This window comes from Aphelocoma coerulescens, chromosome 2, assembly GCF_041296385.1.
Source record: "Aphelocoma coerulescens isolate FSJ_1873_10779 chromosome 2, UR_Acoe_1.0, whole genome shotgun sequence".
Lineage (NCBI taxonomy): Eukaryota > Metazoa > Chordata > Aves > Passeriformes > Corvidae > Aphelocoma > Aphelocoma coerulescens.
In genome coordinates this window covers 57,723,782-57,750,229 of record NC_091015.1, presented here as the reverse complement: position 1 = coordinate 57,750,229, position 26,448 = coordinate 57,723,782, and the positions used below count along the sequence as shown (strand labels likewise).

General features: G+C 37.3%; 1 protein-coding gene across 38 annotated transcripts in view; it reads left to right on the top strand.

Moving 5' to 3' along the window:
* Window positions 1-26,448, top strand: part of ARPP21 (cAMP regulated phosphoprotein 21) — a 654,082-nt gene that overhangs the window by 536,036 nt on the left and 91,598 nt on the right. For 30 of the 38 annotated variants that reach the window (XM_069007670.1, XM_069007667.1, XM_069007674.1 and 27 more), the window contains 9 exons: window positions 12,674-12,842; window positions 14,484-14,683; window positions 15,081-15,122; window positions 15,525-15,560; window positions 16,465-16,554; window positions 20,644-20,788; window positions 22,041-22,119; window positions 23,453-23,512; window positions 24,419-24,559. In XM_069007670.1, the coding sequence (XP_068863771.1) occupies window positions 14,522-14,683; window positions 15,081-15,122; window positions 15,525-15,560; window positions 16,465-16,554; window positions 20,644-20,788; window positions 22,041-22,119; window positions 23,453-23,512; window positions 24,419-24,559 (755 nt within the window). In that variant the 5' untranslated portion in view covers window positions 12,674-12,842; window positions 14,484-14,521. Of the gene's footprint in view, window positions 1-12,673; window positions 12,843-13,146; window positions 13,164-14,483; window positions 14,684-15,080; window positions 15,123-15,524; window positions 15,561-16,464; window positions 16,555-20,643; window positions 20,789-22,040; window positions 22,120-23,452; window positions 23,513-24,418; window positions 24,560-26,448 lie in introns of those variants that run through there. The other 8 variants (XM_069007695.1, XM_069007687.1, XM_069007694.1 and 5 more) reach the window with 3 other exon arrangements.

Genomic DNA, 26,448 nt, shown 5'->3' with positions numbered 1-26,448 from the left:
TAAATCAAGAGGAATTTTTATGGAGCAGTAGGATAGTTTATAATCAACAGCAGGGTATTGCATTTACAATAATTTTGTTTAACTTGCTATAATTGGAGTTCAAGTGCAGAAATTCTGTTTGCTTTTATTCTATTCTGATAAGAAACTCGAATTTTCATACGGGTCTGTGATATTTTGGTGTCTAGCTGTCCTTGGAGATTTATGAATGTTTAGGTATCTTTATATTTGTTGTTGTCCTTTATTCTATATTCTAATTAACAGAATGATGATAGGTGTTCGACATTTTTAGTAGAGATTTGGCTTTCTCCCTAAACATACTTACTCCATTCTTGTCTCATTTTGGTGCACTTGCTTCCTATATTATGGTAGCTCCAAGCAGCTCCTGTCAAAATGTGGAGGATTCTGGACAAACACAGATTAAAAAGTATTTCCTTCATCATACAGGATGTAATCCTTTTCATTTCTTAATTCCAGTAAAAATGGCAAATTAGACTTTAAAAGCACAGTGCTATCTGAAATGCTTTGGCTTCACAGGTGTTATCTTTGCAGTTGCTGACAATCTTGAATTGGTGTTGGAAGGTGTACTGTGAGAAAAGCTCTGACAGCCACAGCCTCAAGACTCCTTGTTTATAGGTCAAGATAAGATTTACTATTAATAAACCCAACTATTTTATGGTCCTGTACTAACATGGAGGTACTAACTTGAACGTTTGTTTTCCATGAGCTGGCTGTCTAACTCAGAAACTTTTTTAGGAGGACCAAGATTCAGAAGAGTGGTAGAAAGAAGAGAGAAATATTACTGCATGCAGGAGCTTCTAAGGATCAGGGCTTTTCTGGCCCAATTCTTAACTTGACTCAAACCTAGCTTTATTGGTGCTGTTGAACCTTTAGCATATTGGACTGCATGGTGCAATTGCAGGAGTTGCTGGTGGACCTGTGCTTGGTCCCTCCTAAATAGTGGATATTTTCTGAAGATGTTACTTTGCTATTTAGAGGACAACCTATAGTGTGCCCATAAGTTCTCTGACTGGAGACAGCTATGTATCCAATTAAAAGTAAATTCCAGAACTGAGCTTACTGCTAGATACCTTATTTTTCGAGGTATGCAGCAGTTTTATTACCTTCTTTTCTGCTGGACTTCTAAGGGAAGAAAATGAAACTTTCCAGGTTATTATGTATATATAGTACATGCATTTAAAAGCCAATGCTCTTCTGTAAGAGCAGTGAAGGATCACCTGTGCAATATAGAAGCCTAGGCAATAGCAAAAGGAAAAAAATTCAGCCCAGTTAATCCTAATCAGCATACAGGAAACCCAGCTGACAGTCTGGAAGTGTGAGGTTTCAAGGAGAAGAGAGAATGTTGCTCAGAGATACAACTATTTGAATTATTTTTGAAAATAACTAAAATATCTAGCAGCTAAAGTTGATATCAAATATATTTTGTTGTAAAATTAGTTTTTCAAGTCCTCTCAAGTTTTTTTACAATATGGCCATAACTTATACTGTCAAGTGATTACTCATTTAATCACAAAGAGGTATTTCTTATGGTAATAAAAGTTTTGGTATTTTAGACTGGGATTTTTTTTGTTTCCATAATGGAGTGAAATTTTCACTCAATGATACGGATTTTTTTGAAAGTCATGCATGATTGGAAGTTCACTGATTCTCTAGCAGAGTTGGTAGTGTGTGGTTATTTACCCTTGCTTCTGATGGTATCTCCTAAAACTTGGAATAGTGGTAAGCTTGCTTATAGTCAGCACCTATACATAGCAAGCCCCAGGGTGTTTTAACCCCATTTTGAAACAGGATCTGTTTACTTGGAATTTGGGGCAGAGGGGGAAAGGGAGGGTGTGTTTGATTATTTATTTATTTATTGAAATGAATACTTATAAACTGAATGACACAATTGTGTGATTTTGAGGTATTGTAGCACTTATAATACTGTTTGTGGAATAGTTTGCTTGATTCTTCTGTATGAAACTGCAGTTCTCTTTCCCTCTTCTCAGTGTCTCAAATTGTACAGCAGATAAAGGTTTTTAATCAGTATTTGACCAGAAGATTTGTTTTGCTGTAGAGTGTGTCATACATGAAGCAAAGCATACAGTAAATTACTATATTGTCTTTTGCGTAAAGTTCTCAGGCACATACATTTTAACATCGGCAGAAAAAGGCATAAATTCTTGCCATTGCACTTTGACATGTTACAATAAAGGATGCCAAGGATAAGGCCTTTTCTTTTTAGGAAGGGTGGTTTGGAAGAAGGGTCACAGTTCTGAGGAGAACTGGGTTTACAGTGACAGAAGTGGTTACTGACGTGCCCTTTCTCATAGTTGTGTCATGTTTCATCAGCCTTTGAAAATCTTGAAGGTATCAAAATAAATCCTGAGGCTCAAATAACATAGTATTACATACAAAGAGCTAATTAACCAAACAGACTTTCTGTTTTACACAACAGGATGGTTTCAGTTCTTGGAAGGGCAAGGTCAGCCTATACTCAAAATATGGTTAAATAGGTGAAAAATACTTAATTCACAGGTGAACTTTTTAAAACGTTTAGAGGGAGAAAAAAGAGTCACTGGATTATGTGGTTGAATACCACTAAAATATACATAAACAGCCAATACAAATTTTTAGTTAAATAATTTAGAGAAACTGAAGTTCCAAAGTACTGATTAAATTCTGAAATCTTAGAGATACCATCTTGAATTGTTTAAAAAAGTCTTTTATTTTTCAAAAAACTTATAAAATTAAAGTCCTGTATAACAGTCTCATTTAAGGGCCAGACTGGAACTCAAGCCTGAAAATACATCTTTACTTAAAGGGCTTGTGGCATAGAGCTGTCTCTAATATATATCATAGGCAGTAAAGTCCTTCCACCTACATTTTTCTTCTTCAAATTTCATGCAATATATTCTGCTCTGTGATTCTGGTGTTGTGCTTGATAATCATATTTTTGTTTTCCCTAATACTGAGCAATGAAAAAAATGTGATGATATGGCTATTCTGCAGTGGAAATCAAATGTATTGCAGGCTGTAGAGTTTTGGTCCCACACCTCTCTCCTGTAATTTAAATCTCAGTATTTTTAGATCATTGATGTAGTTAGTGGTTTCTAGTGCCAAGTAAGACAGATTGTTTCACCACAGGTAAATACAATTTTTGAGATTATAGGAGTTTTTTTTAAAATCATATTTGAACTTCTGGAGACTTCAATCTGTATAACAAGATTTAAAGTACTGAAAAAGCTCACTGTTTTCTGATTGTTTTTTTGAATGTCCTTTTGGATTAAATTTTTTTTTCTAGTTTAAATTTAATAGAACATATTCCTTGGAGTCATTGGCTTGAATATTTGATTTCTTCTGTGTATTCATTGCTCTTTATTAGTTTGTGTGTCATGAAGCTTTCTGGCTGGGTGTATGTGGGGTGGCCAATTACATTTTTAACAAAGCTGCTTATCTCTCTCATAAATATGTCATAATTTCTACTCTGAAAAACACAATCAGGTATTGAAATACTTTTTCTGCCTTTTCTTCTGCTTGCAGTATCACAGGGAGCCTGGAATTGCCCACTGGAAAAGGCAAACATAATGTTGAAACCACAGGGTTTCTGGCAAGATCTTTTCAGAAGCCAAAGCTGCAAATCTGTGAACTGGCATTGCCTGTTCTGTGAACCTGAGCTTCTGCCTTTTCTCTCTTGACTATTGTTACTGGTTCTGAAGAGGATTTCTTCCTCTTGCTGGCCATTAGAGTGACAGTGTAAATACCTGATTGGTATTTTGTAGTTGAATGTCTGTCTTTGTTTCTTCAGCAGTTAATTGCAGTGTGTCACATATTATACTGATGGTGCTAAGGAGCAAATGTATATCAGTACACATCTCAGTAGGGGTTTTAATCTCTGGTTTTTCACAGGACAAGGGAAGTGACAAAAGTTATAAAGCTTGATTTCTTTGTTATTTCTATGGGTGAGCATAAGTTGAGGTTATTTGGCACTCCAGTGCTTGGAGCATTGTGCAAAAATGTCTAATGGTTTCATTGGCTTTTATAACAAGCATTTACTCATTAGGCCTTTTGACTTCTAATTTATACTTAAAATTAGCATTTTTCTTAATTTCCTTTTGAAACCATGACAACATAGAGTATTAAATACAATCCATAACATACTTAAGGCTTCTTTTTTTTTAATGTGTGGTATTTATTACTTTACTGCATTGCCTGACACCAGACAAAATTGCAACCAACAAAATGGGATTAATGTCTTTTCATAAAGTACAAAGATGCCTATATTAAAATGTAAATATATGTATAGATTAAATAAATAAAAAATATATTTTCATATAGATATTTATATCTATTATATGTGGTTTTAGTTTCTCTGTAGTATTAGGGCAGAAAGATGATGTCTCTGCCTTAATTTTCTTTTTCTTCAGATGGGCTTCCAACAACGAGAAAAAGGGCATGTGGATCTGATGTGGAAAAATAGCCATTCTTTAGAGTCAAAGTTAAAACCAGGCCATCTCCAGACTTGATTGAAAACTGCCAAAATCTTGTCCATATGTCTTGCAAGATTTTAGACAGAAAAGCAGTTTATAGCAGAATGAGTGTACTTGATAAGACTTTGTGTATGTAAACTGTTCTCACTGGATGTTGCTCTCCTAAGTCTACTAATGCACAAAAGAAGTCATCAACAAAGCATTTGTATTCCAGTATATTTTCTGATAAACAAAATCAAAGAAATTTTAGGAATGTGCCATTGTCGATAAAGAAGAATTAATAAAATTATATATTAAATAGCATAAAATCATCTGGTACTGGGAACTCTCAAAGGGTCTATCCAGCCTTTGTTATTTTGATAGTGGAGACTTGGCTGGAATATGAGTTTGGAAAACTTACTCGGCATTAAAACAAGCATGATATGAATTGTGTTTGAATTTGGAAAGTGTAAGTGCACTTTCTGAGCAGCAGAGTGTGTGGGGCAATGTCTCATAGTGTATGATGGTGCTTTTTTGATTTTGTTTTTTAATCTTTATTGGTTTTGCTTTTTTTTTTTTTTCCTGGAATGAAGAATTTTACTTCAGCTGCAAAATGGGTTTGTTTCAGAAAATGGCTTTAGGAAAGAAGGAATAGCTGATATGTTTAATTCTGGTAATCAGAAGAGACTTTTGGAAGAAAATAGTTTTTGTTTTTTGTCTTTCAATTCTTATATGAAAGCTTTTTGCTGTTTTGCAGTCAGTGTTTGTCTGCTAAGGCAATTCTAGTTGTTAAGTTCAGGTCTGTTTCATCAGTGTAATGCTGCTTTGCTCTTAGCAATTATTTTCTTTCAGGATTTGCCAATTAAGCTAGTGCTAGTGAAAATGCACCTAATTTGTCAGGAAATGGCAGGATGAAATATAGGGGCTATTATAGAAATTGAGAAAGAAAAAAATCAGGAGAAGCACATGTGAGGCTCAGTGATACTTGGTCAGTTTCTGATGTATTTTCATTCTGTTTATGCCTCCATCCATGGTGATGTTGGAAGAAGTGTAAAGAAATTGCTCACAAGTTTATGGGCCATCCATTACCTGAGTGTTCTGTGCTTTAGTAAAATACTGTGCTAGTGTACGAAATTGTTTTGTTCCTTTTGTTTAGGGATGTTGTGGGCTCTTTTCCCCCCCCCTTAGACTTGACTGCTTTATGTTTGGTTATTAGTGAATGATGAAAGATGGCTTAGCTGGCTGCTCGTTTTTTACCTGCAGTCTGCTTAGACTGAGTTCTTCAAAGGCATATATGCTCAAAATACAGATGCACAGTGCTTGGCTTTTCTAGTCAAGTCCTTAAGCTTTAGGAGGAACTGAGTAAAAAAATAAGTCAAATTGATCTTGTAGTTCTGTGTGTAAAGCAAAGTGGACATAATCTGTAGCTACCTGAGAGAAATGGCAAAGAGAAGGCATTGAAGGAAGAAAGAGTAGGGATAGCTTGACTTAGTGAAACAAAAAATGTTTCAAGAACTTCTGCATTAAACTCAATTATTGTGTGTGTTCTATAAAAATTAAAATTAATGTAAACTGTATATTCTACCAGATTTCATTATGCATAGAAGTGGATCATGGCATCACACAAACAGCTTTCATTATCTCACCGAGCTTGTGCAGGGTATCTGTAGCCCCACCATTCAGTCTGCAGTGGCTCCCACACTCTGACTCTCTGCCATAGCTCTGATTTGCCCTCAGCACTGCTGAGACCCCTCTATGGGGAGCCCAGGTTCATCTGTGCTGTGCTGTTGATCAGTGTTCATAGTGAAATGATAGTATTCCTTCTGGGACATCCTTGTGTTATTCATTGTCCTTAAACTGGTTTTAGAGTTCGTGGAAGTGGTGCTCCTCTAGGGCATTCACCACTATGTGTTGATGGGTAGAGGAACATCTGTGTCCAGAGTGTAGTCTTGGTGAGAAGTGAGGAAGCAGACTGTTGATTGACAGAAAAAAATACAGACTAGAGGTAGATAGTAATGGGAATAGTGCAGACCTATTTAACTGGCAGCTTTAAACCTGATGGCAAATGATGAGGTAATGTACAGTTAATTCCCAAAGGAAGACAAAACTATTGTGAAATCAAGAGTGCTAATTAAACTGGAGGGCAACTATTGGCACAGTAAGAAAAATGTACAAAGTATTTGATGTGTACAGTGGGATAATGGAGATGATGTCCTGGCAAGGCAGTGAGATTCTTGAACATCCTTACAGCAAAATTACTAAAGCATCCTCCCTAGACATTCTCTAGTCATAAAATAAAGCTATTGGTCTCTAAAGAGGACTTTGTGATATAATTATCTTTGATAGCTGAGAAATAGACCTGATTATCTGGGAAAATGAGTTTCAGTCCCTCTTTCCATTTGAATTGTGTATTTGCCCATGCTGGCTATTGTTTTCATTACGGAATTTAAGGAAAATGACTTTTGTGTATTTCAAGGAGACGTGTGTGCATTGAGGATGGCTAGGAACCTCACTCTCACTCTCTCTCTCTCTCTCTTTGGAGTCATGAGTGCTGTGCTGTTTTCTACCACCTAACAGTGAGACCAGTTAATTTAATGACTTTGATTTTAGGGAAGTTTGTCAGGTTTTGTCGGGGAACGAGATAAAATTTGGCGTATGTGTTTGAAATGCATGAGGCGGTGTTGAAGGCTGTTCTAAAGCAAACAGCTCATTCCAGGAGTGCTGATTTGTACATCTGATTAGCTTGTTAAAAGTTTGGGTTTTACTTAGATCCTACTAAAGTTGTGTGAGTGACATTTATTAGCCAGATCATTCAGCCTCATATCTTTTCATGCTGATCCTGGAAGACTTCAAATGATCATTGTGACAGATAAAAGAGCTTTTTTTTTTCAAGCCTTTTCTTAAGTATTAAAACAAAGCAGACTCTCCCTATAGGCCATCTATATTTATTTTTCTGGGTAAAGCTTCTAGCTTTGCAAAAATATAACAGGCTGGAGGGAACATCATTTTTACTTGGCTGAAGATGATGACATTGACGTGAGGTCGTCTGACGGGATTAAAGTGGAAAAATATTGGTGGCAATCTGTTAGGAACAAGAGTATCCCTTTGAAAAAAGGAATCAGGTGTAAACCACAAAAAGTTGATTTGCTTCTGGGTTTTTTCTTTGATTGTTGAAAGAATTTTTGGTTGTTCTCAAGAATCCTTGCTGTAATTTGTAAATACTGGGTTTCACATGCAGATTGGGATGAAAGCCAGTGCCTTTCCAAGATAGATGTTTCAGCTGAGAGGGTGCTCCGTGTCATCTAGTTGTCTCTTTTGAAAGAAAACTGATTTTTGTATAGGATTTGGAATCTAGTTCAGTGCGTTTCAATCTGCCCTGTTTTTGTCAAATTTGTCTGCCACTGCCACTGATGGTTGATTTCTGGCCTGCTTGAGCTGGGTCAGGGGCCTCTGTACTGTTGCTTGTATGCAGATGCTCATGTTTCAGTAACTCCTGGGAAAAAATAGTGTCTGCTGACAATCTCTGGTAAAGTGCCATCAGTAAATGAGTCTAAATAACTTTCTATTTGCAAAGGTCTGTGACAGGTAGGAGCAGGAAATGCAGGCAATCACACTGTTTGGTTTTTTAGTGATGATGAAGAGGGGAAAATGTGAGGAGGAGGTGGGAAATAAAGTTAAGACATCAAACACTTCCATTAAAAATATTTTTGCACCTGTTTTTTAAGGTTTAGTCTTCAGTTTTTTAACAACCAATGAACTTGTAGGATTCCATGCATTTCACAGCCTTAAGGGTTTGCGTTTTTTTTCATACTAAAGCATTTTGATATGAGAGCTGGTATGGATTATTATCCTGCTATGCTAATACACTGCAACAAGCTTGTCTTCCAAGTGTATTTGCGTATTTCTTTGGGAAATGTGGGGAAAACGATGAAAAGGAGCACACAGTCTAATGATGTAAAGACTAGGACTAGTCCTAAAGATAGGAGACTGACGGCTGAGTAGTAGTGTATTTGATCTAAAACTGTAGGGTTTATTTTACTTCCCTTTTTTGTGTTTGGTGGTGGTGGTGTTTGGAATTTTTTGTTGGTTTCATTGGTTGGTTTTTTTGATTTTTTTGTTTTTGGTTTTTTGTTTTTGTTTTGTTGTTGTTGTTGCCTTTTCTTTTTAACAATACGTTTTATATCATGAAGGTTTTCTTTGAAGCCGCCCGAGAGTTGAAACTTTTGTTTTCATTCTGAAACCTGAGATTTTCTTTGATTTGCTTTAATGGTAGAAACCAGAATATTTAAGTAAACATCAAATAACAGGAAGTTTATGGTTTAAGCCATAAGAATCTGGCAAAATTGAGACAATCAGTACTGATAATCTTAAAATAATGCTGATAATCTACTGATAAAATAATGCTGTATTCCATTTCCAGTGGCTTCCAGGAGTCTGATGAGTGAAATAGGAATAATAATTTAAACCTCTCTTGATATGTATGGGTGAGGTTTATATCACATAGGGGAAATCCTAACTGGCAACTCTGCTTCCAGCTCATGGAAACCATTCATGAGAGTGGAGAATCACAATGGGATGAGAAGGATCCTGGTGTATAGATAAGCCCAGTATCAGCAAGTTTTCAGTAGCAGGATCTGTGTGGGCTTTGGAATGACTTTTACCTCTATGCTTGGCAGATTTGTCTGAAGACTAGCCCTTGGATTTCACTCTGTCAGAGTTCTGTCCTGCCTGCTGCTGCTGCCTGCCCTCAGTTAAGGGTATGCTCTTTGGCCTTAAAATCTGCTAATTTCCTCTCTGAGAGAGGGCATGTGTCATGCTGGGAGCATAATGATCTTGAAATGCCTGCTTCAGCATGTGTACCTATGAGGCCATCAAAACATCTCATACATAACACAGAAAAGGCTTGCTTACCTCTAGTGGCCTCTACGGGTTTTTTCAGATGTCTGTCTTGAATTTCAGTTGATGTTAAGCTCTCAGGTGCTCGTTGCATAGGGCTTTCGAACATCTTTGCTTGCTTTTCTGTTCTTTGTTCTTTTGACAGTTCTTCTGGGTATGGTTTTTAAACTCTTGCATTAAATTAAGTGTATTCCTTCCCACAGACTTTTCTTGGAATTTGCGTGGTATGTGTTGTATGAATGTATGTGACCATCCACGCCTTCTTCCATTCCTTTCTCTTCAAGCTCTGACTGTAGTTGTTCAAGCTCAGTAGTACCTTCAGCTTCTGAAATGAAAATCCTGTTAAAAAGAAAGGAATTTAAGAAAAACTCAGCATTTCCATCCCACAATGTATGCTGAGCAGCTGGTGCTTATAAATTCTATACAAACAGATTATATTTCCATTAAAGTGGATCTACAAGTGACTTGGTGGGTCCCTGTATTTTCTGTTGTATTGCTGTGTGCAATACTCAAGTTGCTTTAAGGAGTTAGGGGCTGAAATTTTGCCACAAGCTCCTGTGGACTGCTAAGATCCCAACACCCCATGAAGTTTTGCTCACTTGCATATCAAAAAGGTGGGTTTTGCCTAGCAACAAGCTTTGTGGTTTCTACCTGAGGATCAAAAACAGAAGTGCATTTGTTCAGCCTTTTGCGTCACTTCGGTACTGAAGGTTTTGACAGTCAAATCATCCCTGACATTTCTGTTGATGCGCAAGAAAGAGAATAATCCAGTATGTTTTTCCATAGCAGTGCTGTCACTGCAGCACTGACAATAGTAAAAAGTACATTCATCACTGAATAACGAGATATCCTGGAAACATACGAGAAACAGAGACATATTTCCAGCAAAAATGTCTCATTTTTAATGGCTATTTTCTGACTGATTCCTTTTTGCTATTTATACTCTCCCTGAAATATTCTATGGAAACCTGAGTCCCTCTGAAAACCCACCCAAACAACCAGAAGTGTATTTTACGTATTGTAGTATGTAAATGATTAGTCATCACTTGTAAATTGCTTTATGAAGAAGGAGGAAATCTATATTAAGGGCAGGTGAAGAGCTCAATTTGATTGCTGTATGTCTCACTTCTTCTTGCCTTCTTTTTGTTTCCCAGAAAATAATTATGAAGGATTTCTTTAAAAAATCATCTGAACAGGCATTGTTATTCTGGGTTTGAGGATGGTAGATGTATGTTGCAAGATTATTTTCCACTTGTATATGTTTTCTTGGGGAAATTTATGGATAGCTTTTTTTTTGTTTTAAGATTCTGTGGTCTTCTTGTACATTGCCAGTGAAAAATGATGTTGTCTTCAGAAATCTTAAGTGTAACAATATGGGGAACTCATTTTATAAAGAAATTTCTGTTGAGTAAAGCACGGTAAGATGATGTTGAACATCTGTGCACTGTTGAGCATCTGTGCACAAGACCAAGCCTTGGCAGATCTCTTCACTTTATGCATATGGCACCCTTTGGTTGGTTGGTTTGTTGTCTGGTTTTTGTTTTGCTCTGTTTATTTGGCCTATGAATAGTTAATTCACAACAAATGGACTCACTGGAGAATTCTGAAGTAAATTTTGCGTGTGTTCTGATTTTGGTACAGATATCTGTGTCTCTGTTAGTTTTGGAGGGTTTTGATTACAGCAGTCTGTTTCCTGGATGGCTGTTTTTGAGGCAAAATCTTAATGCACTGTACTTCACTGAGATTTTTTGATTTGTGACCGATTTTGGTTGATTCCCTCCCCTTACCCCTTCTCCCCCTCTCTTTTGGAAGTGTGAGGGAAACAGTTGATGGAAGATGGTTATGAGGAAAGGATTTTGAGTCAGAGGTTTATTCACTCTTTGCTCGCTGAGTATTGGCTCCGTGAGATACTTTTGCATGTGCTTGAGTACTTGGGCATAGTTTTCGGTGGTGTTCTTCCACTCTCATTGTCAGCCTGTGTTTGTAATGAGCTAGAATTTCCAAAAATATCCTGCAAGAAATACCAAAAAGCTACTGGGAAGACTTATTTTCTATTACTCTCTACAAATTATTAAACGGTTTGAGGAAAAGAAATAGTTACGTGTATAAATTTGCGGGATGGCAGTGATAGTTTACAGAGGTGCCTGCTGGTCTCCTCTGTGTGCCAGAGCTCGTGGATGGAGCAGGACTGGAGTATTGTGGAAGGCTAAACTCCACTTCTGATGCATCCTATTCAGCTCTTTTCACATGGCAAGTTCCAGTGCGCTGACACGTGCTGTTCAGCAATTGCAGGCGTGCACAATGTAAAACACACTGCAGAAACTAGCAGTCTAATAACGGGAGATGATTTTCTGTTTCTTTGATTTTATTGTTGCTTGGCTTCCTCCCCCCTCCCCAGTAGAATATGTGCTTTCTATTTGCTGTTTTTATGTGTCTGCATTGACTGCTTCAACCATGACTCACGTGCAAGTCTTGAGAAGAGCTGCCTGTTTTCTCAAGACAGTTCAGCACGTGGCCATGGCCTGTACATCAGTCTGACTCATCCTAAAATGCTCATTTTCTGTTAAATCAGCTATTCAGCTGGCAAACACAATCCTGATGAACAGCAAAAATTGCATTGCTGAGGCAACTCTTTCTTTAGGTTTATTTCTCGAACCATAACCTGGAAATCTCCTTTTTCCTCCTCACACAATGCTTCAGAAGAAATGTTTTTGGTGGCTGTTGTTCAGGGTATAGGATTTCTTCATTCTCCTCCTCTTCTTCCTCCCATCCTGGATAATTTCAACTTTTATTCAGCTTATTAAATGAGCATCTCAACTCACTACCCTGGTAAAGCAGGTCACTTTCTAAAAGCACCCACCTAGCTATTTTTTCAATAGCGTTTGACTATGGAAATTTTAATTGGAGCAGAAGCCATAGTTAAAAAGCAGGCAAATCTTTTCTCCTCATACCCTCATTGATTTCTGTTGAAGCAAACAGATGAGCTTATATATAAATATGTATATATCCTTTTTTTTAATGAAAAGTGCTGGAATTCGCTAAAAAAGGTTAAAATTGAAATGAGTAATCTTCAGTGCATAATGGAATTGTTAATTTTAGCTCCTTGCGTAGGAGCTGTTATGACTTGAACAGCCGGCTCTAGCCTTCATTAGAGAAGAAGCAGGCAGTTTTGAGACAGGTGGAGCTGGATCAAGCTGTGAAAGTGACTTGCTTGAAACTGGTCATTAGTGTTAGAAACCTGGTCCTCTCCATTGCATCCTTCCCTTGCGCCGTGATCATTGCTGCTGTTATTTACTTCTCGTCTTTTCCAGGTTGACTAAGATGCGTCAAGCTCTCTGAAGGACCAGCATGGAGATTGGCACTCGGAACTGTTAATGGGGACATGGGACTCACGTCGCCGTTGATCATTTGTGTGGACTTAACCAGCAAAGCCCAACAGAAGACGCTAGAAAGGCAGTTGGAATTATAGCAGTTTTTCAGGTAAACGGCTTCTTTGGTGCAGCTGATCCCAGTGTAATTGTTGTTGTGAGCACTGTGTAAGCATGTAGATGAGCTGCAGGTTCATCTCATGAGGAGCTTGTGCATGCATGTGCATTTCTTGGTGAAAATCCTTATCAAATTAAGGGTTATTTAACAGACCAGTTAAAGGTCTTGCCATTCATCATGTTTTGAATTTTCATCAAAGTGGTTCAAGTTTCAGTTGTAACTGCAGAATAGCCAAAATCATCGGCCTTCTTGGGGAGAGCGGTGGGAGGAAGGAGAATCACAAACTAGCTCACAGTAAGGCAAGTCAAGCTTCAGGTTAGTTTCATATTCCATTCAGTCTGTTTATGAACCATCTAGCTTGATTTCTTGTTAGATTCACAGTCCTTCTCAAACAGGAAGATTATATAGGAAATTTTACTTGCTTACAGTGTGAAAACAAAGGCAAAAACTGGAAGAAGTGTTTATAACTCAGTATGCCTTAGCTTTTTCACTTAAAAGATGGCTTAAAAAAAAAAAAAAGGTAAGTTATACTAGTCCTGTTGAGCGTTTAATTTCAAACTGTAAGAAGAAAGATGGCAAAGTGTGGTTTTGCTTCTTAGCTGCTGTTTTGCTGTTGAGAAGTGGCAATGTGTTGCAAAAGACCCTTCCTGAAGTAATGTCTTATTTCAAATACAGTTGTTTTTCTTGAAGATGCTTCTTAAGCCAAATGGATGGGGAAAGAAAAGTTAAATTATTCATGAGTCTCATTTGACAATTGATCAGTGGGGGAGTCTTCAGGAGGGAGCTGGGGGCAGAGAAAGAGAGAGAAAATAATAGGCTTTAACTCTGAAAAGCCTTTAAAGCTTCTGTACAACAAGCCCATTGTAAGCTAATAGTAAATGCTGTTCAGTTAAGATTTCTTCATTAGAAGTACCTGCCAAGGGCTTTCTGTACAATTTTCCTAGTACTGAAGAGTGACACTGGTTTAGGGAAGAGGCTTAGAGTTTTAATAATGGAGCTGTTCGTTTGATCCCTGAAAATGTTGACTCTGAGAGCTTTATTGCCTAATTTAGAGTTCATACTTATCTTGAATTATTACCTCTTAAAAAAAAAAGATAAATACATATTTATAGTGGTAGTGAGCACCATGGCTTCTGCTATGCATAAAAAACCTACAGCTGAATACAAAAAAGTGTTGTTTTTATTTGTTTGTTTGGCTACTATCTTTCATTAAAAGGAAAAAAAAAAGGAAAAAGAAAATTAGAAGAGGGGAACACTGAGATGCCAGAGACCTAGAATGGGTCTTTTTTGCCTGGTGCCACTGAGTTTTGTGATAGATTCCCTCACTGTCCCTGCTTGCACCTTGGCAGTCCTGAGGCTGAGCTGGGGAGTCACAGCACCTTACCTTAAATCTTCCCTCCACAAAGACTGTTTAGATCGGAACTCTGCTTGTTTAACCTGGCATAATTCTGCTGTTACCCAGTATGGTTGATTCTGTACATCTCTGCAACTGGGACATGCATAGTTTTCCACTTCTGAGCTGCACATTTTGGTTTGTTTATCAAAGGAACTGAAATTGGGAATTAAAAGAAAAAATAAATTTCACCCCCAATGTTTTTGTGTATGTGTTTGTGTCGTGGTATCTTGACCTTTCAGGTCACCAAATCTTGTTATTTTAATTTCTGTCTGGAAGAATGTCTGAGCAAGGTAAATTGAACCAGGAGACAGCAGAGGAAGCTGCAAAAGAGCAGGAGACTTCCATCTCTGAAGCCAACCCAGATAACTGTGTTCTTAATAAATCTGAAAGCTCAGAAGTAGAGGAAGAGAAGCTCAGTGATTCCAAGACAGATCCGCAGGTAAGACAGGAATAGTGAATGGGCATAAATATCGATGTGTTACCATTGCTTTTCCATTTCTGTGAGTTCTTTCATTGCCTACACTTCCCCTATTTTTTCTTATGATTTTGAGACTGTTTCTATTTTTTCCTTTCTAAAATTTTAATTTATTACTGTATTTTGGGTTCTTTAATTTTGCTATAAAATAAATGCTGTTATTTGTTATACCTTTCAAGCTCTTTAGGCTGCTGTCCATGTTATTACTTTTTCTGAGAAGTTAATTTCTAGACATCTGTGTTAAAGCTTGGTGAGATATTTGACTGTTTTCCCTCTTTGGGGATTTAGAAAACTACCTTGATCTCATGAATTTACAGGTAATACTAATGAATAATTACTTAATGTGTGGTTTGGTTTGTAGGTGTTACTGCCAACAAAAAGTTGTTATGCAAAGCCTAAGAAGGTAATTTGATAAGAAGACTTTATCGGATGAGGGGTTTTTAATCCTTTTTGCTCAATCGAATATAAAAATAAAGGGGGAGACCACAATTTAAGAGGAATTTGGAGAGGGGGAGCATTTACTTAAGTATACCTTTTCTTACATTTTTATTATGTGCGAAATTAGAGAACACTGTGTAGTGTTTTTTCTTGTTTATACCTGTTTGTAAAATGAATGAAAATGAGCAGAGATGATTCTTGGCTTTCCCTGCTTTCCAAACTGGGTTTGGGGAAGTTGCTTTTGCAGTCAGCAACTGATTTAAAGCATCAGATAGAAGTGATTTAGTCTATTTATTGGTAATGCTCTTGTCATGCCCACTGTCCCCTGAAGTGAAAACTGCTTCTCTTTTTTTTTTGCTATACCCAGAAACGAGGTGCAAATCAGCAGAAAAAGAGATCCAAGGTAGGGGTCCATCTCTGTCTGGAATTGCATGCCACAACAGTATGAAGAATTTCAGTTAAATGTCTGTCTACAACTGAAATGGCATTCTTTCATCACTTGTGTGGTTTGAGTTTTTTTGTTTGTGTTGTGGGTTTTTTCCTGCCCCCTACCCCATAGTCCTTTTACACAAAGGCAGAGAACTGCCTCCAGATAAAATGTGTCAGGCTTCCCTTTATCCATCATAATTTTATGCTGCTGGGCTTGCTGTGTCCTTGTGTTAGACAGCATGTGTTCTTCTAGGCACCACTGGAGAAGGAAAAGGTTCACTCCTTTTGCTTTAGTAATTAATGTTTCTGTTGGAATTTTATTTTAATGGAATAATCTTGACATAAAGAAGCAGAAGTTGACTAGCTTCCTGAGGGGAAATGGGTGGGGGCAGGTGTGGGAAGGAGCTTCTAGAAACAAATAAAACCCTGAAAACCTTATTTTAATTTTTCAAGTGCAGGTCCATAATACATGCACATTTTATTGTCCATGTTTCTTGGATATAATACTACTAGAAGAAGGGGAGGGACTCCCAAAACAAACAAAAAACCCCACAAACCAAATCAAAAGGAGCCTTTGAGTTTATGTTAAATTACTTTCAGTATTGGACTATCTGTTCTTTGCAGTTACAGTTTTTGTTGGAAGTGAGTGAGCTGTAGCTGAAATGATAAAAGCAAAAAGAAACCTACCACCTTCCCTGCATGGCAAATGTCTTGCTGCTTAGAATCCTTTTTTATCCATGTCCAAGGCAGATGCATTTTTGTGGACTGGGTGGGTGATAGTTATTTGGGATATTTAGGAACAGCTGATGTGGGCAGCTTATGTGACGTGGGGTCAGTAGCAGTGCTTCTTGTTTTGTTTTCTCTCTCTCTTAATTCAGTCAGGAGCTAAGGGAAAACTCGTGCGGAGTCTTGCTGTGTGTGAAGAGTCAACCCCTCGCCCGGGAGCGGAAAACCTTCATGACAACCAGGTACACTTGCAATCATTGCTGTTAGCTGCATGGTTGACCTCCATCTTCAGTTGCATGATTGTGTTACTTAATTGGGCATTTAACAACGTCTTTCTTGGGGGAAAAATTACATCCGACAATGAACGTGTTTATATGGAGTTATCTGGTTTAGCGTGAACTTTAATTTGAATTACTAGTTTTGTACTATATCACAGGGTGTTGTTTGCTTTTTTTTCCAGACCCCCTGAAAATTTCAGCAAATGGAAAAGAATTCAAAAGAATTCAGATTTTAAAATTTAAAAAAATAGTAACAATCAAAAAGAATATTAATATGTTCTTTTCTCTAAGGCTATCTCTTTCAAGGCTGCACCAAATACAGTTACGAACATGCTCTGATTTGTGGTTCCTCTTAAGACTTCAGTTCATATCAGTGTCCCCCTTCACATAAAATTCAAAGGTCCTTCGCTCTCTAAAGTACCTTGGTAGAGCCAAGGATGCCTCCTACTGAGTGGCATTCATTTTTTAAACTCTTGGTGTAAATTATCCTATATCAAAATCGTGTATTTGAGTTTATCTGTACTAGTAGTGTTGTATTCCCATCAGCTGGTAGAGTTCTGTCCTCTGCACTCCTCACCTTGGACAATAACACTGGTGGCAGTCTTTGCAGACTAACTTCAAAAAGTACTCCAAAAAGCAAAAGTTAAGCCTCAACTACTACTCTTTGCTTGCCTAGTGAGAGCAAGGCTTAAAAAAGCCCAACTAACTGAAACCCAAAATATGATGAACACTGCCTATAATTTATGAGATGTTTATGTGCAGTTGAAATGAGCCATCGAGAGAGCTTGAGCAAGTGGCTTCTTGTGAGCTTAGCACAAAAATAAAAAATGACATTTAAGTGTACTTTCTCACTGTTTCCTCTGTTGACTTGAAATGAAACAAATCTGTCTCTCCTCTTAGCTCATAAGTAAGGAGAGGTTTTTCTATTTTTTTAATTTTATTGAAAGACCAAAAACCAAGTTGTTTAGCAGCAGGACATTTACATGTTCTATTGCTCTACAATGATGCTTATGCAGTAGATGGGCAGGTTATTTTATCAGTTCTGTTGTAGGTAGACGCTTTCTGCTTGACTTGCATTACTCAAAATGCGTGGCTTTTGTTCCAATTTTGTTTGTATTTTCTATTGTTTAATGGAGAATGAAAAGGAGAACAATATAAAGAGATTGTATGAAGCATTGCTGGTAGTTTATAATGTACTGCACAGGACCAGTTCTAAACTACAGAGAGACTGGCAGGTGTTGAGGCAAAATCCCTATCCTTACTCCAGGCCGAGGAGGGGTTCCTGTTACACACAGCCTTTGGTCTTGCCTGGCTGACCAGCCTCAGCAAAGATTTCTTTGACCATCTTAAATATTTATGGGAGATGAAATGTCTCCCATAAATGGAAGCTGACCCCAGCATGTTTTCTAAAGAAACAATTGGCTTGGTGTAAATAATTTGATAGGAATTGCCTTTTTGCTCTTGCTGACCATTAACTAATGAATATGGCTCAGCTTTGCCATGGAAAGCTGGACCTGCAGGCTCCTCCTTGGGCTGGCTGAAGGATACAGGAAGTTTTGTGCCAACCAAATTGTTTTGCTTTCGCTTTAGAGGAGAAATAGCTTATTTTTCATTTGGAATTATTTTTTCTTAATTTTTATTTTGTCTGAATGGTTTACAAACCACAGGGAATTAATTATCAGAGAATGTACGGTACCTTGCCAGAACTACTGAGTATGGATTGTACTGCAGACTTGATGTTTGTATTTATATTTGAATACTTGCCTTCATTTTCCTGTATAAGGAAAAAACTTGTTTACCTGTATTACTTGATCTTGAGTGCTTATCCAATGGTTCACTATGTCCTTACTTAAAAGAAATGTTGCCTTTAATGTTATACTATAGACCAAGAAGTGTATTATTGCAATTTGAAAATCTATTTTGTTGTTCACTCTACTTGTATCAATGTATTTATTAACATTGTATTTTATTATTGAGAAAAATCAATAAAAATCTAAGAAAATATACAGTAGCTTGCTTTCACGACTCTACAGCCCTTTTGTGTGTTTTTTCTAGTGCAAATACATTGGTATTATGTTACATGTAAAACAGTATTTACTGTATGTTCATATATGTGCTTTTCTGTAAAGTCTGTCATTTTCATAAGAGCATTTTTAAGAACTGCTGTTAAATTTAGGATTAATATCCTGGGAACAATGTGGCCAGTTACATTTTTCTCCTGTTGAAAAGCTAGCAGCACAGTTGCTCTGCTCTGGGCAGTGCAGGGAATCAAGTTATCCTTTGGGGTCATTTGGCAATGGTTGATCCAAAGTTTGCTGTTTGAATGAGAAATCAGACTGCCATAAGAAGTGAAAGAAAGCAGGCACAGCATTACTTCCCTGAGCACAACTGAGCAGGTTAGGAAACATCTTTCAATGTATCCTTACCTGAGATGACCAGGAATTCCCACTCTTTCCCTCTGTAGGCTCAGATTTTGGGTAACACTATCAGAGAAAACTAACAGGAGTAGGGATTAAGGGTGGTAGGTCAGGTTAAATTTTGGGTCCAGGTCTTTGTTTTTCTTTTACAATGCTTTTCATCTCAAGTCTTTTGTGCCACATTGAAACTTCACAAAAAGTCAGTAATGATTAAGCTGAGAAGTTACCAATTTCTGTCTTACTGTGGCATGTTTATGCTGATACCTTGTTTTGTTAGGACTTTGTCTTACATGTCTTGTGATGGCTGATTTGTAGTTCTTTAAAGAATTCAGAAACCTAAAATTTGTAGTAATTACTGGAAGCATCTTTTGAATTCCTAATGGTTGCTTACACACCCCTTACTTTAAAGTTTTCTATTGATCTTTTGGTATGCTAGTATTCTTTGAAAAATAGTGAAGGAAGGGAATTTACTAGCATTCAAGAAACTCCGGTTTTCTCCAGTATTGGTGAATTAGGTTTTCATTAACATGATGTCAAAAAAATTACCAAGCATGCAGGACTCTCTTCTCTTAAAGAAAACTGCTTTACCCAGGGAGTTTTGTGACAGCTTTCTTCAAATGTGCTTTTTTACATTACTTAAGCATATAGTATTTTCTGGGCCATTTTCTTTTTTCTTTAAAAGAATAAAACACAGAAGTATGCTTCCTTCAATTTTGTCCAGCCAGATTAGGATTTCTTGAAATACGAAGATCCTGCCATGGTAGCTTAAAAAGAAAACTATTTGGGTTTTGTTAAAACAAAGCCAGTATAAAATAATGTTGTGAGCAGGGAAAAACAAGTTCTTTAAAGAAAATTAGAAAATGTAAACCAGCTTGAGTTCTCAGTTTTTATTAACTTTTTGAAGCTGAAGCATGTTTCAAAGGGACTCATAGTCTCTGAAATACTGAATTCTTGAGAGTAAAATTTGTGATGCCTTCTGGAAGTTCACTTACTACTACATCCTTGGAAAATCACTGGGTACATTTCCCCCCTTTTGCGAAAGGCACATTTGCATATGTCTTTAAATATGAATTACCTGATAAGTTAGTAAGCCCTCTTGTATACCATGGAGTATAAAGTTTGCTGGAACTCTTCTACTATTAGAGCCAGAAAACTCCATCTAGCTGATACTACACTTACATATGCAAAACAGTTCATATCAACCTGCAGATTTTCTAGTGAAGGGAAATAAGTTTTATTTTTCAGATGTCTATCCATTGATCATCACTTAACATATGTAATATTAAATTATAGAATTAATTAAGAAAGGCCATATGAAAAGTATTTCGTTATTCTGAAAAGTCTTAAGGGAGAATTACTGAAGTGTAGAATGATATAGTGCCATTAATAGAGGTAGCCTAAATTTTATAACATTCAAAATATTAGAGAAGAAACACCTACTTACCACTAGAATTTGGCCTCTGAGATGTCATTATTCTCCTGGCTGTAAAGTGTACCATTTTTCAAATAGGAAAGAAATGTATCTGGCTTCAACTTTTCTAGCTACACATAGTTTATTGCCAATATCTGCAGTTCGGAAGCCATGGGAAGCTTACTGAATCTGGCCCATAATTATCTATTTTTTTTTCCTCAACAGGAATCAATCCAGCTACAGCTTTCAAGTTTTCCTAGCTTGCAAGAAGAAGATAAATCTAGTAAAGATGACTCCGAGAAAGAAAAAGAGAAGGATAAAAATAAAGATAAAAACAGTGAAAAAAGCAAGATCAGAATGTTATCAAAAGGTGAACTTAAAAATCTTTAAATTATTATAATTACCATTGTAGAAGGGATTCTATGTTTTTACAAGGATTTATTTCTTTATTTGTGTATATATACACAGCAGAAGCGTTTTCATACACTGAGAAAATTCGGAACCTGAAATGTGTATGCGTAAAAGTGCTTTTCATACAAACATCAGGCTTTAAAAGTGACGAAACTTTCCCAACTGAGGTCTTTTATTAGATGTTATTAGTTTGCTTTAATATAAAATAGATCTTTTGAATGCTTAACCATATTGGTATAAACACATAAATATATAAATACATGTGTGATTATATAATAAGTGTATATAGTGTATAAGACACTAATACACTTTTATCTAGAGTAATGATAAAATATTGGCATGTAACTTGTGCAGTGTAGGCAGCAGAGAGTAATCCTCTTCACTATTGCTCCTCTCTAATGGAGAATATATCCTAAATGCTGTCAGGAAATTCATCCTTGACATTTAACCTGCATTGCAATCTACTATCATCACCTACCTACATAAGACTTCTTCAGGAAAGATGTTTTATCTAAATTTGGTATTGCTTTTTAAAATCTTTTTATTGATCCATGGTACAAAGTTGCAGTGTAATCACTCAAAAATAATCATTGCCTACCTGGGTGTGGGTCTGCAGCTGGTATGAATTGTCATTTGGCTTCAATGGAGCTCTCAGAGTTCACGCCAACTTGAGGATCTGTGTGTGCATTTGAGTCAGGAGATTATACTGAAAAATTAATTCTGGCTACTGTCACGCATCCCTATTACCTGCCTACTCCCAGGTGTCATTGGATTTCAGTCTTTTAATGCAAATAGAGTTCCCACTGGCATGATTCCTCATTTGCTGAGTGTACAGCATTTATTAAGTGACGCAAAGAGACATTGATGAATAAAACTTCTTTTTCCTCATTTTAATTTTTTTTAATGGTTTAATGGAAGAACTTGGCAGGGTCTTGAATGGCCTTGAAGGTTTCCTGTGTTTTTCAAATGACCAGCAGTTTCTGTCAATGTTTAGTTTTGATGTTGTGTTCTCAGTGGAGTGGTACAGAGAAACCATGAATGTCCACCTGATGCTTCAGAAAATTGATGTTTCTTGGCTGAACTCCAAATGTACGTTTTCTTTCAGAGCATATGTTTTCAGATTGTTGCTGGAAAATGGATTTTGATTTATAGCATAGTTAATCTGAACTGTTGAAGTAAATGAGAGGAGGCTGTTTGTTTTTATTTTTCAGATTGCAGTCAAGAATATACAGACTCAACAGGCATAGATTTGCATGAGTTTCTCATTAACACATTAAAGAATAACCCCAGGTAGGTATTTCCTGCATTAAAGCTGACATTCCTGAAACTGTAGCTGGCAGTCTTCGACTTCCCGTAACTGTACACTGTGTTTTGTTTGTTCTGGAGATGGTTATGAGGGAAAATGTAAAGGAGGTAGGCTGTTAACTGAGAAAAATGCTATAAAAAGTCATCAACTTCTACTCCTCCATCCAGTCACCCATTGCTTAATTTCACTTTCAGTAACATCTGGTCTTTGTCCTTACCTTCTTGTATACAGCTCTCTATGGTGATTGCAATAATATATTATAACTATCGCAGTTGGAGATTTGTATATGAATATAAAATAGCTTCCTTCTAGCAATGCTGCACACAATTAAAATCCTGTGCTCATTGCCAGATTCTGCTCTCAGTATTCCCATAGTTTTCATTTGGAGCTACAAGCCCATCTCATCATTAAATTTGCCTCTAAACAGCCAAGGAGAGATCTGTAACATTTTTATACATTGTGATTTTCAATGTTCATTTCAGTTGGATCTGTTGAATAGGTACCATGTAATTCTGCAGTTATTCCTAGGAGAACTCGGAATAATTGGGTACCTAACAGCTTGCATATCCTCTTGTATAGATGATGGAAGGTCCTTCATTCTTTAGTTGCTTTATCTGTGCAAATTGAGAAAGTTCAAAAGAGCTAAGGGATGATGGGACTCTGTCAAGCTTAGAAATGTGTGGAAGTACGCTGCGGCAACTTCTGAATGTTTTTTACAAGAGAGGAGGGGAAACAGGAACATCTGAGACCTTCCAATTGAAAACAGAGCATTTTTCCTGAGAAATACTCTGGCATTGCTTCCTGGGAGCCATGGTTCAAAGGGGGTATTCTACATTGTGTTCTCTAACTAGATTAGATGTGTCCAGCTTTCTTGCAGCGAGTCAATGCCTTGTGGAAGATACGTCTCAGGAAAAATGTTGAAAATTTCTGTGGGTAGCATAAATTTCTTCGTGTGAAAGATCTAGCTTAGCTGGAAATCTCATTTTCCATCAAAAAAGAGTGAAAAAAGACCAAAGCTATCCATAGCAGTGAGAGTCTTTCTAGGCAGCGCATTGATTGCAGCCTGTTGTGGCTGGAAGCGCTTTCAGACCATAGCTGAGCTCATAGAAGAGTAGAATCTGTATGTCAGTGAAGATGCAGAAAAGCAGGCTGTAGTCTTTTGCAGATGATCCAGGGTAAAAAAAGCATGTTTCATTTTTAATCAAGATGACTGACAGTGCTTGCAAAATAGCCTTACAAACATTGATATATGAATATTTTCCTATAAAATGTCTATTCATAGTTGATGGTACAAATCCTTGCATTTCTTTTTGACAGGGACAGAATGATACTCTTGAAAATGGAACAGGAAATTATTGATTTTATTAGTGACAACAAGTAAGTTGAGTTCCACACTTGGTTTATCAAGTCACATGCATGTGTGGCAGTGTGAGTTATGTGAGGGATTCACTCATATGGACCACAGTGCTCCTGAGGGCTGTTACTGGCATGCTGCAAGAGCAGGCTTCTGTTTCCTGCCACGTGGTAGGACTGCTTAAAATACAGTAGATGTAAATGAAAACCTTTTGCTTTTCATTGTGTTGTAATTGCACTGCCTCTGCTCATTTAGATCTATAAGTATAATTAAAGCTTTTAGCGTAGAGAATAATCAAATATGTTATCTCTTGGCTTTTCCCTTGTGCTATGTTATTCTAATGCATTGGAAAATAGAACTGAACTTAGTGGAGAGATTCTTGCTACTATGTGGTCTTTATAATAAAATATTCCTGCAGCTTTAAAAATAGAGAGAATAGCAGCAGAGGAAAAATTTATGCTGACGGGAAATAAGCATTTTGTCAGAAATAGAGGAGAAAAGGAGTGTTTGCCAAACTAGATCTTTCCAGAATTGCCCTGCATATGACCTTTGGGAGAAAGGCAGAAATCTGTTGCCAGTGTCTCAGCAAATCTGTAGGATTGGTTGTGCAGGGAGCATGAATGCATGTGGGGGATTGCGGCACGAGTTCTTCCCAACATACAGAATAGTGACTAGGTATCGTGAAGCGTGAGCTTTGTTTGTTCTAATGTTGCACACAGAAATGTGCTTATTAGAAATTCTAAAATTAATTCCTTTTTATTTTTTTTCTTTCAGCCTTTCTGTAGCAAACATTTATATGTAAACGTGTAACGGAGAAGTTTTCAGTGAGATTTCTGTCCACTGAATTATCAAATGTATTGCTGTTTTCATTTGTTCATAGCTTAGAGGGAAATGTAATTATCAATGCTGTTTGTCTCCTTTGTTTCTAGTAATCACTATAAAAAGTTCCCTCAGATGTCGTCGTATCAGAGGATGCTAGTGCACAGAGTGGCAGCTTATTTCGGAATGGATCACAATGTGGATCAGACTGGAAAATCTGTAATTATCAACAAGACCAGCAATACAAGAATGTAAGTAACAACACTGTTGTGTTTTGCCTTGTTCCCTTTCTCAAGACAAGAGCTGGTTTGTACCATGACTGCACAGTGTAATTTTTATATATATATATATTTTTTTTTTATTTGTTTTTGCAGCAGGAGTGAGTGCTCTTTATTGTTTACTAGGTTGGGAAGAGAGGACAGGGCTCTCATGGTGCAGTTATCTAAGGCTATAATGATACATAAGGAGAAGTCAACCTAATTGGTCCCTTGCAAGAAAATTAGCACAGTATCTTGGAATGTTACTTTTCGTGATTCCTTAGTGCCACCACGTTGCTACAGAAATGAGCTTGTTGCTTTGCAAGTCACCTGATACCATGCAGCTATATCCTAAATAACCCAAACATCTTTGGAAGATTGCCTTTTTCCTTGTTCTGGCTCTGCCTGCTTCAAGAATAATTTTCTGCCCAGCCTGATTATTTAGGATTTGGTTCCCCTCCACCGCCTGCCACCATTCATTCCCTTTTTTTCTCCTCCCATCCTGGTTCCACTTTATTTTCCCTTCAAATCTCACTGTTTGACAACAGTGTTTCTGTGAAACACAAATTCCTTCTGATGGTTCAAATGCATTGCAAAATTCCTGGCAGATTAAACCTGTGCTGGCATGAGTTCTGTGCTCCTCCATGAACCTGTGTAAAGCTAACCAAAACTTGATATGAGCTGCAGTAATGTGTCCATGCCTAAACACCATCACTTTTTCTGCCAAGTGCCACATGTGTATTAAACATAGCCTTCCTCTCCCTCTCTACCTATAAACTAATGAAGAGGAAGTAATTACAACAGGGTAATGAAATTTTGGTATCTGGTATTGCAACAGGAAAGCCCCATTTGAAAATTGTGTACTTCCTGTATTCAATTAGTAGGAGAAATATAAACATTTATTTCATTTATATATCCAGCAGTGAGGTGATTTATATATATCCAGTTGCAGAGAGTATTTTTTTAATGTTATTAGCTTCTCCTGTAGAAGGGTGGAAGGACTTGGGAATGGTGCTGTACAGGGCTGGGAGTTGAACTCAATGATCCTCGTGAGTCCCTTCCAACTCAGTTTATTCTGTGGTTCTGTGACTACCTAATTTTGCAAGATCCATACACATTTGTATTTGCTATTCCACTGAGCCCTAAAAATCTTCCATGTGAATGTAGTAAATTTAAGATCATGGGCAATTTATTTTAGGTCCTTTTCCTGGGCTGTCCTTGAGATACTTGGACATCTGTGAAACAGCACTTGGGCACTAATGTTTTTAAAGGTTTGAATAAAGTGTGCACTAACAGTTTGATTTTCAGAAGTCAAGAGAATTGCAGTAGCTCGATGAAACACTCAGGCTGCAAAGGCTTAGCCTCAGGGTCTGATAATATCTGCCCCCTGCTAGGGCTGTCTTTGGTTATGAATAAGAAAAAGCTGAGTATGCAGCAAACTGGTGCTCAGTTTTGAGCTGAAAGCGAGTCCCCTCTTAAATGAAACACAATCATGTTTGAATGCTCTTTAAGCATTCCTCTTTCTTATAGAGTCCTCCCTTTTCCCTTCACATCTGTATCACTGTTGTAGTGCACTGAGTGCTACAGACCTTTCCCTCACACCATTGCTTTCTCCTGGTTGACGTGATAATAGAATAATACTAACATATTAATATCTGTAAATGCTTTGCTCTGTTGTGTGGCTTTCATCTCAGAGATGGGTAGCACTGAAGTGCTGTGGGAAACGCTTACACAGTGCTTCTGGAGAGGACGCTGAAGCCTTCTTCAACAGTCAAAGCTTTATCTGAGTGCTCTGGTGAAGCTATGGCTTCATGCATGGTGAGAGTGAGCAAGAAAGGCTATTTGCTAGGTATGAACTGCCATCCTTGCAAGCTCAGCAGGCA